The 16,112-nt window shown below is 37.2% G+C and overlaps 4 protein-coding genes across 4 annotated transcripts; all 4 read right to left on the bottom strand.

Annotated features, from left to right (window-relative positions):
• Positions 1 to 179: 179 nt before the first annotated feature.
• Positions 180 to 1,160, bottom strand: LOC118796970 (olfactory receptor 1M1-like). The gene has a single exon (XM_036556146.1). It carries the CDS (start codon positions 1,158 to 1,160, stop codon positions 180 to 182), a length of 981 nt encoding a protein of 326 aa, XP_036412039.1.
• Positions 1,161 to 3,408: 2,248 nt separating this feature from the next.
• Positions 3,409 to 4,410, bottom strand: LOC118796961 (olfactory receptor 1M1-like). Its single transcript, XM_036556133.1, has one exon. It carries the CDS (start codon positions 4,378 to 4,380, stop codon positions 3,409 to 3,411), a length of 972 nt encoding a protein of 323 aa, XP_036412026.1. The 5' UTR covers positions 4,381 to 4,410.
• Positions 4,411 to 6,790: 2,380 nt separating this feature from the next.
• Positions 6,791 to 7,792, bottom strand: LOC118796953 (olfactory receptor 1M1-like). Its single transcript, XM_036556120.1, has one exon. The coding sequence runs from the start codon at positions 7,760 to 7,762 to the stop codon at positions 6,791 to 6,793; it is 972 nt and encodes a 323-aa protein (XP_036412013.1). The 5' UTR covers positions 7,763 to 7,792.
• A 4,583-nt stretch (positions 7,793 to 12,375) lies between these two features.
• On the bottom strand, positions 12,376 to 13,356 carry LOC118796945 (olfactory receptor 1M1-like). The gene has a single exon (XM_036556108.1). The coding sequence runs from the start codon at positions 13,354 to 13,356 to the stop codon at positions 12,376 to 12,378; it is 981 nt and encodes a 326-aa protein (XP_036412001.1).
• Positions 13,357 to 16,112: the final 2,756 nt, after the last annotated feature.

Raw genomic sequence — 16,112 nt, 5'->3', positions numbered from 1 at the left:
TAGTTTAGTTTAGTACACAGTTGTTCACCTGCACCACTGGAGAGACAGAACCTTTAAAATTGAAAGAATTAAATGTTTTTAACCAATTCACTTAGAATTTGGATTCATATCCAGCTCATCATGAGCTCAGTCACATATGTTCAAGCAGGGGAAATAACTAGATATAGATTTCTATGGTGTTACTTTGATAAAGCCTGGGCCCTTACACTGGATTTCATTTTAATCATTTTAAATAATAGGTCTTTAAATTCCTTTGTGTTTAGCACATAAATGATGGGATTTAGCACTGGTGGAAGAGCACTTGATAGTGATGTACTGATAATTCTAGCATTGGGATGTAAAGTGAATGTTAATGCAGCAATGTATGTACTTAATACAGGAAGGAAACATATTCCTACTACTAACAGATGAGAGACACAAGTTTTCAGGGCTTTGAGCCGTCCGGCCCACGTTGTTATCTTACTTAATGAAAGCAAAATGCCTAAATATGATACAGTTATGGCAATCAAGGGTACATAGACAAATAACACAGTACAAATTTTTGCCATAACAGAATTTATGGTATTGTCATTACAAGCAATTGTATAAACTGGTCCATGGTCACAAAAATAGCTTTTTACCACATTAGTTTTACAAAAGGAAAGTCGAGTGATGAAAGCCACCGTCGTGCCAACCAAACCAATGCAAAATGACCATAAAGCCATTAAAGCTGCAGACATGAGGGAGTTATTTACAATAGCATTATATCTTAAGGGCAAGCAAATGGCGATAAAACGATCATATGCCAGGACAACAAGAGTTAAAGCTTGTACATTGTTGAAGAAAAAAACAAAAAACATGTTTGCCAAACAAGCGTTGTAGGATATGAACTGTGAATCAAAAAGAAAGGTCTTCATTAGGTTGGGAATCAGTGCATTTGTTTCACCAAAGTCTGCCAAGGCTAAACTAAAGATTCCTATGTATTTAGGAATGTGTAGACTTCGGTCAGTCAGTATCATGATAAGTACTAATGAGTTCCCAAACACAGCAATGAAATAGGTAAAAAATAAAAATATAAAGTAATAATTCACATGCGGTATCCCAGAAAATCCACTGATGTAAAAGTACTCCGGTCGCACAAACGACATGTTTAGCAATAAATCGGAGTTCAAGTTGCTCATAATGACTTTGATTCTGATCCCTCTGCTCTTCTCTTTAACCTGGAATGAAATACACAAAAAGTAAGCAAAACAAAACAAACAGATATTTAGTTTTGTTGTTCTTTTGTGCTGTTCAGTATAAAGTCATTATTAATTCATAACCTATTAAATAAAAAAAAAAATATATGAACTGATTTGAAATGGTTCAGTCTACCTTATTAAATTAAATACAGGCATATGCTAAGACATGGAATATTTAAACAGTGCTTAAGGGTCAGAAACATACAAAGTTCAGCTGCTTTTTACTGTGGAACTGCTCTGAGGAATTCAGACAGCAATGTTTTATATAGAGAGACATCAGACCATATTTTCTGATGTGAGAGGTTATGCAATCCAGTGATGCACTTTTTTTGGTAACCCATGTGGCTTGTGTTCAGTGATCACCTGGTTGCTATCTGCTTACTTACTTACTGAGAGTTCTGAGCTGTATTTCTTTGCAAATGGTTATAAAACAAATCAGAGAGCACAGAAAATGATTATAAATACAAGAATGTTACTTATCATTGATTTAATCATGAAAACTAAATGGTGTGACAGGTTTGCAGAGCTTCTTCCAGAGAGCACTGCAGGCCAAACGCAGAGTCAGTGAGGGCTACGATTTATTATCACAAAACAGAACCAAATCCAAGCATGCAGCAATTTAAAGTTCCATCACATATAATCGAGCATTTCAGCAGCAGTCTCTTTCTGGTTTGGGGACAAGAAAGAAAAGTGGTCTTTCTTCACTGAGTGACCCCTTGATTATTCCAATCTCAGCAGTCGATATCTCCCCATTCTATTTTTTAAACTGTTTGAGGTAGTATATTTGATGTGTGTCACCCCTGACACTGAGTATCTTCATAGTCCATATGCCAAATTGTTATGTGACCACAAAGAGCCCTTGCTACTTTGAAAATAATTTTAAGCTGAAGGTGGGCAGTAACATGGACAGTTAAGAGGGCCTGTTGTACAGTCTCTGTTGCATTTCCTGGGCCTGGTTTTTCTTTGCTTGTAGGTCCTCAATGTACAACACTTTATTTCTACTCAGGGTGAGAGAATCCTTCCAACCTTTTAAACAAGGTTCATCAACCCAGTGCACTTCTTCCAATATAAGCACTAAAGCACTGCACCAGCCTTTGGTATACACTGGCCCGAATTGGCTTGATACTGTACAATTCGTAAAGTTAGCATAATGTATGAGGATAGACATTAATAAGTACCCCTGTCTTCACTGGTCCAATGGCCCAATGTGTTCCATTACCAGAAATTCTTTTGAAGGGGACTCCAATAAGTGGACCGTTGCACACTGGTGCTTTTAGGGATGCACACCACCTGCATAAAACACTATGAATTGCTCACAAATAGTGTTGTATGTCACAAGGTGTCTGGACATGGGCTGGTCATGAGCTTTATGGAAAGGACTGTTTCAGTGTCTCAACTCACTTATATAATTTATTAAATACGAGAAGCCAATGTAGCCCCAGGTTGGACAGCTTGACCATTAATTACAGCCATTTAGTTCAAAAGCATGGTAACACTTCATTTGGAGTGGTCCTTTGTAGATGATTAATAAACTCTTAACAGATTATCAGTAACACATCAACATATCAGTGAAGTAGCAGTAGTGAAGCATCTGAATACACTGAATTAAATATATTTCATCATTATTATAAGTCACATTTTACTTTCATTGTTGTTAATTTGTTACGACCTGATCTAAGATCAAGCTGTAACAGAGGAAAGTTACATAGCTAAAATATGTGAGCAAGAAACAGAACACAGGCAAACAAATGTAATTCAAAAGAATGTCAACTGTACAGTGTATTTACAAGCAGACCAGTACTACAGACCACTGTGTGAACAGTAAGATTACAATCTTAAAAATAAAACCATAATTTAAGAGAACAATGTTATTTTAAAAAAAAAACACTTATGTTTTCTGGGCAAAATCACCTTCATCGTTCTAGTGCCAGAGGCCAGGCCACAGTTTTCTATATTTCATTTCATTTCGCTATGATTGAACCTGATAATCTGGAGCTGTACAACATGGACTAGTTTAGTTTAGGACACAGTTGTTCACCTGCACGACTGGAGAGACAGAACATTTAAAATTGAAAGAATTAAATTTTTTAACCAATTCACTTAGCATTTGGATTCATATCCAGCTCATCATAAGCTCAGTCACATATGTTCAAGCAGGGGAAATAACTAGATATAGATTTCTATGGTGTTACTTTGATAAAGCCTGGGCCCTTACACTGGATTGCATTTTAAATAATAGGTCTTTAAATTCCTTTGTGTTTAGGACATAAATGATGGGATTTAGCATTGGTGGAAGGGCACTTGATAGTGATGTACTGATAATTCTAGCATTGGGATGTAAAGAGAATGTTAATGCAGCAATGTATGTACTTAATACAGGAAGGAAACATGTTCCTACTACTAACAGATGAGAGACACAAGTTTTCAGGGCTTTGAGCCGCCCTGCCCATGTTGTTATCTTACTTAATGAAAGCAAAATGCCTAAATACGATACAGCTATGGCAATCAAGGGTACATAGATAAATAACACAGTACAAATTTTTGCCATAACATAACTAATGATGGTGTCATTACAAGCCATTGTATAAACTGGTCCATGGTCACAAAAATAGCTTTTTACCACATTAGTTTTACAAAAGGAAAGTCGGGTGATCAAAGCCACTGTTGTGCCAATCAAAGCAGTGCAAAATGACCAGACTGTAAATAAAGCCACTGACATGATGGAGTTATTTACAATAGCATTATATCTTAAGGGCAAGCAAATGGCAATAAAGCGATCATATGCCAGGACAACAAGAGTAAGAGACTGTACACTGCTGAAGAAAAAAACAAAAAACATGTTTGCCAAACAAGCCTCGTAGGATATGTACTGTGAATCAAAAAGAAAGGTCTTCATTAAGTTGGGAATCAGTGCATTTGTTTCACCAAAGTCTGCCAAAGCTAAATTAAAGATTCCTATGTATTTAGGAACGTGTAGACTTCGGTCAGTCAGTATGATGATAAGTACTAATGAGTTCCCAAACACAGCGATGAAATAGGTAAAAAATAAAAATATAAAGTAATAATTCACATGCGGTATTCCAGAAAATCCACTGATGTAAAAGTACTCAGGTCGCACAAACGACATGTTTAGCAATAAATCGGAGTTCAAGTTGCTCATAATTCCTTTGATTCTGTTCCCTCTGCTCTTCTCTTTAACCTGGAATGAAATACACAACAAGTAAGCAAAACACAAAACAAACAGATATTTAGTTTTGTTGTTCTCTTGTGCTGTTTAGCATAGTCATTATTAATTCATATCTTATTAAATAAATACTGATTTGAAATGGTTCACTTTACCTTATTAAAGTAAATATATGCACACGCTAAGACATGGAATACTTAAACCATGCTAAAGGATCAGAATCATACAGAGTGTTAATCAGCTTTTTACTGTAGACCTGTAAAGACTGAGGAACTCACATAGCAGTGTTTTATATAGAGAGACATCAGACCATATTATGCAATCCAGTGATGCACTTTTTTTGGTAACCCACGTGGCTTGTGTTCAGTGATCACCTGGTTGCTATCTGCTTACTTCCACACTATCCTTATATCACAAGTGATCTGAGAATGGACTTTGGTATCAGGTATTTCTGCTTGAGATTTTTCCTGTTACTCTGGTCATCAGTATACCCTAATGTAGAAGAGTGGTCCAGAGTTGTTACTGTGAGCATGGCCCAGTTTATGTTCTACCATGTGGATATACCTCTTTCTACATTCATAGTACTGAGAGTTCTGAACTGTATTTCTTTGCAAATGGTTATAAAACAAATCAGAGAGCACAGAAAATGATTAGAGATACAAGAATGTTACTTATCATTGATTTAATCATGAAAACTAAATGGTGTGACAGGTTTGCAGAGCTTCTTCCAGAGAGCACTGCAGGCCAAACGCAGAGTCAGTGAGGGCTACGATTTATTACTGCAAAACAGAACCAAATCCAAGCATGCAGCAATTTAAAGTTCCATCACATATAATCGAGCATTTCAGCAGCAGTCTCTTTCTGGTTTGGGGACAAGAACGAAAAGTGGTCTTTCTTCACTGAGTGACCCCTTGATTATTCTAATCTCAGCAGTCGATATCTCCCCATTCTATTTTTTAAACTGTTTGAGGTAGTATATTTGATGTGTGTCACCCTTGACACTGAGTATCTTCATAGTCCATATGCCAAATTGTTATGTGACCACAAAGAGCCCTTGCTACTTTGAAAATAATTTTAAGCTGGAGGTGGGCAGTAACATGGACAGTTAAGAGGGCCTGTTGTACAGTCTCTGTTGCATTTCCTGGGCCTGGTTTTTCTTTGCTTGTAGGTCCTCAATGTACAACACTTTATTTCTACTCAGGGTGAGAGAATCCTTCCAACCTTTTCTTAAACAAGGTTCATCAACCCAGTGCACTTCTTCCAATATAAGCACTAAAGCACTGCACCAGCCTTTGGTATACACTGGCCCGAATTGGCTTGATACTGTACAATTCGTAAAGTTAGCATAATGTATGAGGATAGACATTAATAAGTACCCCTGTCTTCACTGGTCCAATGGCCCAACGTGTTCCATTACCAGAAATTCTTTTGAAGGGGACTCCAATAAGTGGACTGTTGCACACTGGTGCTTTTAGGGATGCACACCACCTGCATAAAACACTATGAATGGCTCACAAATAATGTTGTATGCCACAAGGTGTCTGGACATGGGCTGGTCATGAGCTTTATGGAAAGGACTGTTTCAGTGTCTCAACTCACTTATATAATTTATTAAATACGAGAAGCCAATGTAGCCCCAGGTTGGACAGCTTGACCATTAATTACAGCCATTTAGTTCAAAAGCATGGTAACACTTCATTTGGAGTGGTCCTTTGTAGATGATTAATAAACTCTTAACAGATTATCAGTAACACATCAACATATCAGTGAAGTAGCAGTAGTGAAGCATCTGAATACACTGAATTAAATATATTTCATCATTATTATAAGTCACATTTTACTTTCATTGTTGTTAATTTGTTACGACCTGATCTAAGATCAAGCTGTAACAGAGGAAGTTACATAGCTAAAATATGTGAGCAAGAAACAGAACACAGGCAAACAAATGTAATTCAAAAGAATGTCAACTGTACAAGTGTATTTACAAGCAGACCAGTACTACAGACCACTGTGTGAACAGTAAGATTACAATCTTAAAAATAAAACTATAATTTAAGAGGACAATGTTATTTTAAAAAAAAACACTTATGTTTTCTGGGCAAAATCACCTTCATCGTTCTAGTGCCAGAGGCCAGGCCACAGTTTTCTATATTTCATTTCATTTCGCTATGATTGAACCTGATAATCTGGAGCTGTACAACATGGACTAGTTTAGTTTAGGACACAGTTGTTCACCTGCACCACTGGAGAGACAGAACATTTAAAATTGAAAGAATTAAATGTTTTTAACCAATTCACTTAGCATTTGGATTCATATCCAGCTCATCATAAGCTCAGTCACATATGTTCAAGCAGGGGAAATGACTAGATATAGATTTCTATGGTGTTACTTTGATAAAGCCTGGGCCCTTACACTGGATTGCATTTTAAATAATAGGTCTTTAAATTCCTTTGTGTTTAGGACATAAATGATGGGATTTAGCATAGGTGGAAGGGCACTTGATAGTGATGTACTGATAATTCTAGCATTGGGATGTAAAGAGAATGTTAATGCAGCAATGTATGTACTTAATACAGGAAGGAAACATGTTCCTACTACTAACAGATGAGAGACACAAGTTTTCAGGGCTTTGAGCCGTCCTGCCCACGTTGTTATCTTACTTAATGAAAGCAAAATGCCTAAATACGATACAGCTATGGCAATCAAGGGAACATAGATAAATAACACAGTACAAATTTTTGCCATAACATAACTAATGATGGTGTCATTACAAGCCATTGTATAAACTGGTCCATGGTCACAAAAATAGCTTTTTACCACATTAGTTTTACAAAAGGAAAGTCGGGTGATCAAAGCCACTGTTGTGCCAATCAAAGCAGTGCAAAATGACCAGACTGTAAATAAAGCCACTGACATGATGGAGTTATTTACAATAGCATTATATCTTAAGGGCAAGCAAATGGCAATAAAGCGATCATATGCCAGGACAACAAGAGTAAGAGACTGTACACTGCTGAAGAAAAAAACAAAAAACATGTTTGCCAAACAAGCGTTGTAGGATATGTACTGTGAATCAAAAAGAAAGGTCTTCATTAGGTTGGGAATCAGTGCATTTGTTTCACCAAAGTCTGCCAAAGCTAAATTAAAGATTCCTATGTATTTAGGAACGTGTAGACTTCGGTCAGTCAGTATGATGATAAGTACTAATGAGTTCCCAAACACAGCGATGAAATAGGTAAAAAATAAAAATATAAAGTAATAATTCACATGCGGTATTCCAGAAAATCCACTGATGTAAAAGTACTCAGGTCGCACAAACGACATGTTTAGCAATAAATCGGAGTTCAAGTTGCTCATAATTCCTTTGATTCTGTTCCCTCTGCTCTTCTCTTTAACCTGGAATGAAATACACAACAAGTAAGCAAAACACAAAACAAACAGATATTTAGTTTTGTTGTTCTCTTGTGCTGTTTAGCATAGTCATTATTAATTCATATCTTATTAAATAAATACCGATTTGAAATGGTTCACTTTACCTTATTAAAGTAAATATATGCACACGCTAAGACATGGAATACTTAAACCATGCTAAAGGATCAGAATCATACAGAGTGTTAATCAGCTTTTTACTGTAGACCTGTAAAGACTGAGGAACGCACATAGCAGTGTTTTATATAGAGAGACATCAGACCATATTATGCAATCCAGTGATGCACTTTTTTTGGTAACCCACGTGGCTTGTGTTCAGTGATCACCTGGTTGCTATCTGCTTACTTCCACACTATCCTTATATCACAAGTGATCTGAGAATGGACTTTGGTATCAGGTATTTCTGCTTGAGATTTTTCCTGTTACTCTGGTCATCAGTATACCCTAATGTAGAAGAGTGGTCCAGAGTTGTTACTGTGAGCATGGCCCAGTTTAATGTTCTACCATGTGGATATACCTCTTTCTACATTCATAGTACTGAGAGTTCTGAACTGTATTTCTTTGCAAATGGTTATAAAACAAATCAGAGAGCACAGAAAATGATTAGAGATACAAGAATGTTACTTATCATTGACTTAATCATGAAAACTAAATGGTGTGACAGGTTTGCAGAGCTTCTTCCAGAGAGCACTGCAGACCAAACGCAGAGTCAGTGAGGGCTACGATTTATTACTGCAAAACAGAACCAAATCCAAGCATGCAGCAATTTAAAGTTCCATCACATATAATCGAGCATTTCAGCAGCAGTCTCTTTCTGGTTTGGGGACAAGAAAGAAAAGTGGTCTTTGTTCACTGAGTGACCCCTTGATTATTCCAATCTCAGCAGTCGATATCCCCTCATTCTTTTTTCTAAACTGTTTGAGGTAGTATATTTGACATGAGTCACCCTTGACACTGAGTGTCTTCATAGTCTATGTGCCATATTGCTATGTGACCACAAAGGGCCCTTGCTACTTTGAAAATAATTTTAAGCTGGAGGTGGGCAGTAAAATGAGGACAGTTAAGAGGGCCTGTTGTACAGTCTCTGTTGCATTTCCTGGGCCTCGAGAAAATCTTCACAAGATAAGTGCTCTAGTGTGTGAAGTTTTGATTGTAGGTCCTGAATGTACTACACTTTATTTCTACTCAGGGTGGGAGAATCCTTCCAACCTTTTAAAAAAACAAATGTTCAACAACCCGGTGCACTTCCTCCAATATAAGCACTAAAGCACTAAAGCAGTGTACCAGCCTTTCCATTAATGGATTGTAGACACTGGCCTGAATTGGCTTGATACTGTACAATTCGTAAAGTTAGCATAATGTATGAGGACAGACATGAAGAAGTACCCCTGTCTTCACTGGTCCAATGGCCCAATGTGGTCCATTCCCAGAAATTCTTTTGAAGGGGACCCCAGTAAGTGGACGTTGCACACTGGTGCTTTTGGGTTGGCTGCAGGGTTTACCAGCTGGCATTCATTGCATGCCACCACCATAAAACATCATGAATAGCTCTCAAATAGTTTTATATGTCTCAAGGTGTCCGGCCATGGGCTGGACATGAGCTTTATGGAAAGTATTTCACTGTGCCTCTTTCATACCAAAATCTAGGTCAAAATTTGTTTGTGTCTCAACTCACTTGATATAATTTACTATTAACAATAGAAAAATACAGAGAGGTCAGTGTAGCCCCAGGCTGGACAGCTTGACCATCAATTACAGCCATTTAGTTCAAAAGCATGGTAACACTTTATTTGGAGTGGTCCTTTGTAGATGATTTATGAACTCTTAACAGATTATCAGCAACATATCAGTGAAGTATCTGAATACACTGAAGTAATGTAAGTAATGTTACCTCAATTACCCAAAACCTAACCCTAACCCAAAACCTAATCCTAACCCTCATATGTTTTTACCATGTTTCTGAAAGTCTATTGATTGTTTAAATCTAAAAAGGACAGCTCAAAATAAAGTGTCACCAAAAGCATTCCTACCATTACACAACTGTCACAATCATAAGTCAGCAAGGTAGGGGGCATGGCAGAGTGTAAATCACTGCCCCAAGTCACATGACACCTGGAGGGATATCTCCAGCTAGACCCACATAAACCTCACTCTGTCTATACTTTCCAAACCCACCAAGGCCTAAGTCAATTGCTAACCAGCCAATTTGTGCCTACTATGACTGGTTGAGAAAGATGGGAACAACTGGTATCTATTTACCATGCTACTGGCCCCACAATTCAATTTGGAGTGGCACCAAGGGATGTGTGTGCACATCTTCATGCAAATACTTCATCTCAACATCCCACCTACACTGTAAAATGTAGAGGGTTTAACTTAAAAAGTTACTTTCTGGGCTGCATGAAAAATGTGAGTTATTTGAACTTCAAATAGGTTTATGGGCATAAAATACAGATTTAGTTTTGCTAAACCTGGCTTTAGTGAATTCACCAAGGTTGTATTCACCAAGGCCTGGTATATATCCCCTTGAGTATGCACTGCTACTCTGTATGTCCAGGAGCACCGGGTCAAACACCATTCTAAGCAGCTGTCCAGCTCTCACAGGGGCCATCTCCCTCCTCCAGTATAACCATGTGGAAATGCCAGTGATGCCCTTCATGTGTGAGCCACACCCTCTCATTTATGGCCTTTTACATTGCCTGGTAGTCCATCTGAGTATCAGGAGGTAGGCTTCGGGCAGCCAGCTGGGCTTTGCATGTGAGGTGATTTTGGAGGCAGAGCCCCAACTCCAACTTTGGTCACCCACATGCTGTTGCAGTTCCTTCAGACATGTCCAGGAAATTGTCTGGATCATTGCGTGAGGTCATTTGTGCCATCAACAAAACTAAAACTGTATTCTGTAATGAATATAGGAAATGCCAAACAGTATGAAGCTCTGAGACTCAAGCAACAAATTAGTTAAATAGTATACTATCAAAATAGAAATGATACCAAGATAAATGGATCAAAATAAAGGAACCAAAATATGTGATACAGCCTGAAAGTAGAACTAAAAAGGAAGTGCTATTTGCCCAAATCCTTCTGTTGTGCAAAAGTTCTGCACAAACTGAAACTAGTTTTATTTGCTTATTGCTTATTTTATTTTAGTTTTATATTCTCTTCATTTTATCACAATGAGAATTATGGTCTGCCCCTGTAATGAAGCCTATTGTACCTACACCCATTGCATTTTCAGTAAAATCCAAGTATCCTACCAAACATTTACATTTAATGTAAATCTAAAAATACTGCATTAAAATGAATCCGAAGCACAATAGAACAAACAACCACAATGTTTGTTTTCATAATATATTATTAGACAGTACAGAGCTGTGCTGTCTTTCATTATTAACACAAGATGGCAGCAAAAGACCAAAAGTGGCAGGTGATGAAAGTAAGGTACCATAAAAAAAGGCCAATATACTATATAATAATCTTGTCTTACAATTCACTTCATCAGTTGTACAAATAGTAAAAGGACTAGAGAGGTTAAAAAGACAAGATATTCAGTATACATACAAAGAGCTGAATTTTGCAATCTTTTATCACTTTGCATTTACATTTGAAGAACATGTAATAAACACAATGTGATGATTTTATACCAGTGTAATATGTCTCTCTACCTTAACATTTTGTAAAGGTTCTTTAAACTTTAAAAATGCTTTCTACATGACTCATTTGCCAAAACAAGCACCATCCATTAAAATATTTTAGTGGAACCTTTATTTTTATGCATGTAAAGCAATGTCAGGAACCATACCTTTCCCCTCTCAGTGTCTAGATCATTTTATGGTAAGATCACATAATGTAGCTACTGAACTGAGTGTAAACAACAGAATTTACAGCAACATCATTTTCCCCCTTAGAGTTTCACTTAAATGTTAGGCTTTCTTTGGTGCCACATACTCTTCTACCTCCTCCAGATAGCTCAGCTGAATGTTATCTCTGTTTTTGCAGAGAAATCAGGTCATTTAACTCTGCATAACTGAGGTCACAGGCACTGCAGGTAAAATAAGCTGTATGATGGGTCTCCAACATACACTTTATTATATTAGCTTAGGAATTCCAAGTCCTGCTCATCTACTTGCCAAATGTCACTCACTCTGAGCCATCTAAAACCCCTAAACCAGACCTCACGGTCTTCAGAAGTATGTAAACATACATATTACTTTCATTGTTGTTACTAATCTTTATATATGCCTCGTCAAACTCACTTCATCAGTCTTTTGCCAGCAGCCAGTCTTCTATTCTATTGATCAACAGGATGAACCCTGATAATCTAAATCTGTGCAACATGGATTAAATTAGTATAGTACACAGTTCAACTTCAGCACTGGGGAGACAGAATGTTTATTTAAGAAGAAAAATGTTCTTAACCTATTTATTCAGCATTGTGGCTAAATATCTAGGCCATCATCAACACTGCCATACATGCTCAAGCAGGGGAAACTTCAAATTGCAGCCATTCAGCAGTGACTTGGTCAAGAGTGTTACATTTGGTTTCACTTAGTTAAAACCTTGGCCCTCATGCTGGATCTCTTTTTGAGCATTTTTAATAATAAGTCTTTAAATTCCTTTGTGTTTAATACATACATGATGGGATTTAGCATGGGCGGAAGGGCACTTGATAGTGATGTACTGACAATCCTAGCATTGGGATGGAGAGAAAAGGTTAAGGCAGCAATGTATGTACTTAATACAGGAAGGAAACATATTCCTACTACTAAAAGATGAGAGACACACGTTTTCAGGGCTTTGAGCCGTCCTGCCCATGTTGTAATCTTACTTAATGAAAGCAAAATGCCTAAATAGGATATAGTTATAGCAATCAACGGTACATAGACAAATAGCACAGTACAAATTTTTGCCATGACAGAATTTATGGTGTTGTCATTACAAGCCATTGTATAAACTGGCCCGTAGTCGCAAAAGTAGCTTTTAATCACATTTGTTTTACAGAAGGAAAGTCGAGTGATCAAAACTACTGTTGAGCCAACCAAAGCAGTGCAAAATGTCCATATTGCCATTAAAGCTGTAGACATGAGGGAGTTATTTACAATAGCATTATATCTTAAGGGCAAGCGTATAGCAATAAAGCGATCATATGCCAGGACAACAAGAGTTAAAGCTTGTACATTGTTGAAGAAGAAAACAAAAAACATGTTTGCCAAACAAGCCTCATAGGATATGTACTGTGAATCAAAAAGAAAGGTCTTCATTAGGTTGGGAATCAGTGCATTTGTTTCACCAAAATCTGCCAAAGCTAAATTAAAGATTCCTATGTATTTAGGAACGTGTAGACTTCGGTCAGTCAGTATCATGATAAGTACTAATGAGTTCCCAAATATAGCGATGATATAAGTAAAAAACAAGAAAATGAAGTAATATTTGGTGAAAGGTATTCCAGAAAATCCACTGATATAAAAGTACTCAGGTCGCACAAATGACGTGTTTTGCAATAAACTGGAGTTCAAGTTGCTCATAATGGTGTTGATTGTGATCCTTCTGCTGTCTCTCTCTTCAACCTAAAATGAAACACAAGTAAGCAAAATGCAAATGCATACATATAAACAGGAACATTTTTGTATTTTGTTGTGCTGCTCAATAAAGTTTCATTAACATATGATAAAATGTTTTAGTATATTTACAAACTGTTTTTGAAGTGTTTTTTTTGACCTCCTTGATTAAAATATATGCATATTCCAGAAAATATTTGAACAGTGCTAAAAGGTCAGAATCATACAGTGTGTTAAGCTGCTTTTTACTGTTGAACCGAACTGTAAACACTGAGGAACTCAAATAGCAATTTATATATACAGACAGACATCGGACCATGTTGTCTCATTTTAGCAACACACAGTGCTAGGTTTTTAATGATCACCTTGTTGACTTGCTTTCCTCTGCTCCAGCAGCTTGTAATGTAAACTTAAATTAATTGGGAATGATCTATTTTTACTTTTTACTGCTTACTTTGAATTCTTCGTGTAATGCATGGCACCAATTAAAAAACAGCTCCATTACATTAAATGAACTGTGTTGAAATGTAACATACAAATGGCTTAGATAAGATTAGAATGATCCATTTCTGATGGCTCTAATAGCTTAAATGCATATTTGCCATTCTGTTAGCATTTCATTCACGAACACAAAAACAGCATCATGGTTAGAATTCACATGCTATTACATAATTTAAAAAATAAGAGTTACCAACAATACTGCTAAGAATGCTGGGAAGCTTTTCGGGTAAAAGACTCCTCAATCTGTAGGACTTATCCAAATCAGCTATTCTTAATTAATTTATCTTAGGTCACTAAGGATTATACAAGAAATAGTATACGTTATTAGAATTTTATTTTAATTTTATTTTAACAAATGAGTAAAGGAAACCAAAAACAGAGAGAATTAATTTGCAGTTTTGTTCTACACTGTGCCATACGGGACCTTGAACTGTTTTTGCACAGGATTTGGAATTTCCATAATTTTATAACTGGGTAAAAAGTGACCACTTGGGAACCTTCAGGGCCTTTGGCATGGCGTAGAGCAACTCTTGCTGATGTCATTAAGATGGACACTATCTTTGATGACGAAATCTCACCAATGACACTATGTTCAGTTTTATATCTGGGCTGTACAGACATATTGGAACCACTCAGTCATCAAAGCTGAAAAACAAGATGGTTATTTTGACACTGCCCATATTACCTATGTTGATTAATATCATTGTGTTCTTTTTAATCATTTGTATTAAGTTTTGATAAGCCTTAAGTGCCAATCACACAGATAATGACACTATTGATTTTAATATTGTGAATAAGAAGGCACATGTTTAATTAAGGTTGAATTTGCATAAGGGTATAATGTCTTTGATCAAGTTTTTTGCAATCAGAGGTGAACCAGCACTCATCTCCATCTTCTCCAGCAAAGCGCACAACACACCCTTCATGTGGTGTAGCAGAGATTAATGGCAGAATATCATCACCCACATCCACATTACGGTCTAGATAGCTTAGAAACAGGATGTAAGCACGCAGGCTACAAACTCTGAGAGACACCATGCTTGCAACACAACACGCTTGTGCACACTTCCACATTACATAGCCTTATAGGCAAACATTTCACTGTGTTAGATGGGGAACAAACTTGTGGGTGCTGTCACCCCCACCAGTTTCCTTCTCCCCCTCTCTCTTTTTCTCTTTACTCTAAATTTTAGCCTGCTGATTTTCTTTAAGATTTTGCCTTATTGGGTGAGGTTTGTGTGTGTGTGTGTGCTACCCTGTTGAGATTATTTTTCTGTATTTTTAGTAATTTCTCTCCATTCTTTAATTATGTTTCCTTTTCCAAGTTCACGTAATTCTGAAAAACATTTTTCTTATTAAATTTTACAATTTATTTTACTTTTACAAGTCAATGTGTGGTCTTCCCTTTTCAGTTTTTGAAGAATGTCACATTTCATACATTTCTAGATTTTTCTCTCAATGATTCTGTGGTAAATTTCCCAACAGCAGCAATCTCTATTACTGAAGATTAAAGTAGTCCAAAGTTGTTGCCGTGAGCGTGGTCCAAATGCTAAGCAAGGGCTTTGATTTATTAACAGAAGTAACACCACAGGGAGAGAACCACCAATTTTATTGCCAAACTTACCTTTTCAATGGTGCTCTACTTGGACTCTCATGCTGAGAACTTGCAGCTTATGTACAGCATGCACTTGTCCCCCTCCACCTTCTATGACAATAACAGCCCCCAGCCCCCTGTCCAAAGTACCAGTTTACAGAATGAAGGAGAAAGAGAAAATCAGACTGGAGTTGCAGATTCCCACATTGACCTACCTTAACCTGAAGAAAAGCCTGCTGGCATTCCTCTCCTGTACAGAATCTGATGTTCCCTTCTTAGTGAGATCAGTCAGAGGGCTAGTGAGAGTCTCAGTCATGTACAAATGTTTGATAGTAACCAGTCAGCCCCAGAAAATGTCTCAGTTCGCTGCAATGGCTGTGATTGTATTTATTTTTGGTCATTCATCGATGTGAGGCACCGAACATGAGTCAAACTAAGACACCATGTTGACTTTGTGATAGTCAACAGAGAATTAATTGGACCCATCCAACTACTCGCATCTCCAGGATTTTCCCCAATTCCTCCTCAAGCACACTTTTCTTGTGTTCAGGAAGCCAGTATGGGCAACTAAGCACAACCATGTCTGGGGTGTCTCAGTGTGGTGCTGTATGAGGTCAGTGTGGCTGGG

Source organism: Colossoma macropomum, unplaced genomic scaffold (assembly GCF_904425465.1).
Source record: "Colossoma macropomum unplaced genomic scaffold, Colossoma_macropomum, whole genome shotgun sequence".
Classification (NCBI taxonomy): Eukaryota; Metazoa; Chordata; class Actinopteri; order Characiformes; family Serrasalmidae; genus Colossoma; species Colossoma macropomum.
This window is presented reverse-complemented; position numbering and strand designations above follow the sequence as displayed.

Coding starts and splice junctions, on each gene's coding strand:
- LOC118796970 (XM_036556146.1), bottom strand. CDS start 1,160: ATGAGCAACTTGAACTCCGATTTATTGCTAAACATGTCGTTTGTGCGA.
- LOC118796961 (XM_036556133.1), bottom strand. CDS start 4,380: ATGAGCAACTTGAACTCCGATTTATTGCTAAACATGTCGTTTGTGCGA.
- LOC118796953 (XM_036556120.1), bottom strand. CDS start 7,762: ATGAGCAACTTGAACTCCGATTTATTGCTAAACATGTCGTTTGTGCGA.
- LOC118796945 (XM_036556108.1), bottom strand. CDS start 13,356: ATGAGCAACTTGAACTCCAGTTTATTGCAAAACACGTCATTTGTGCGA.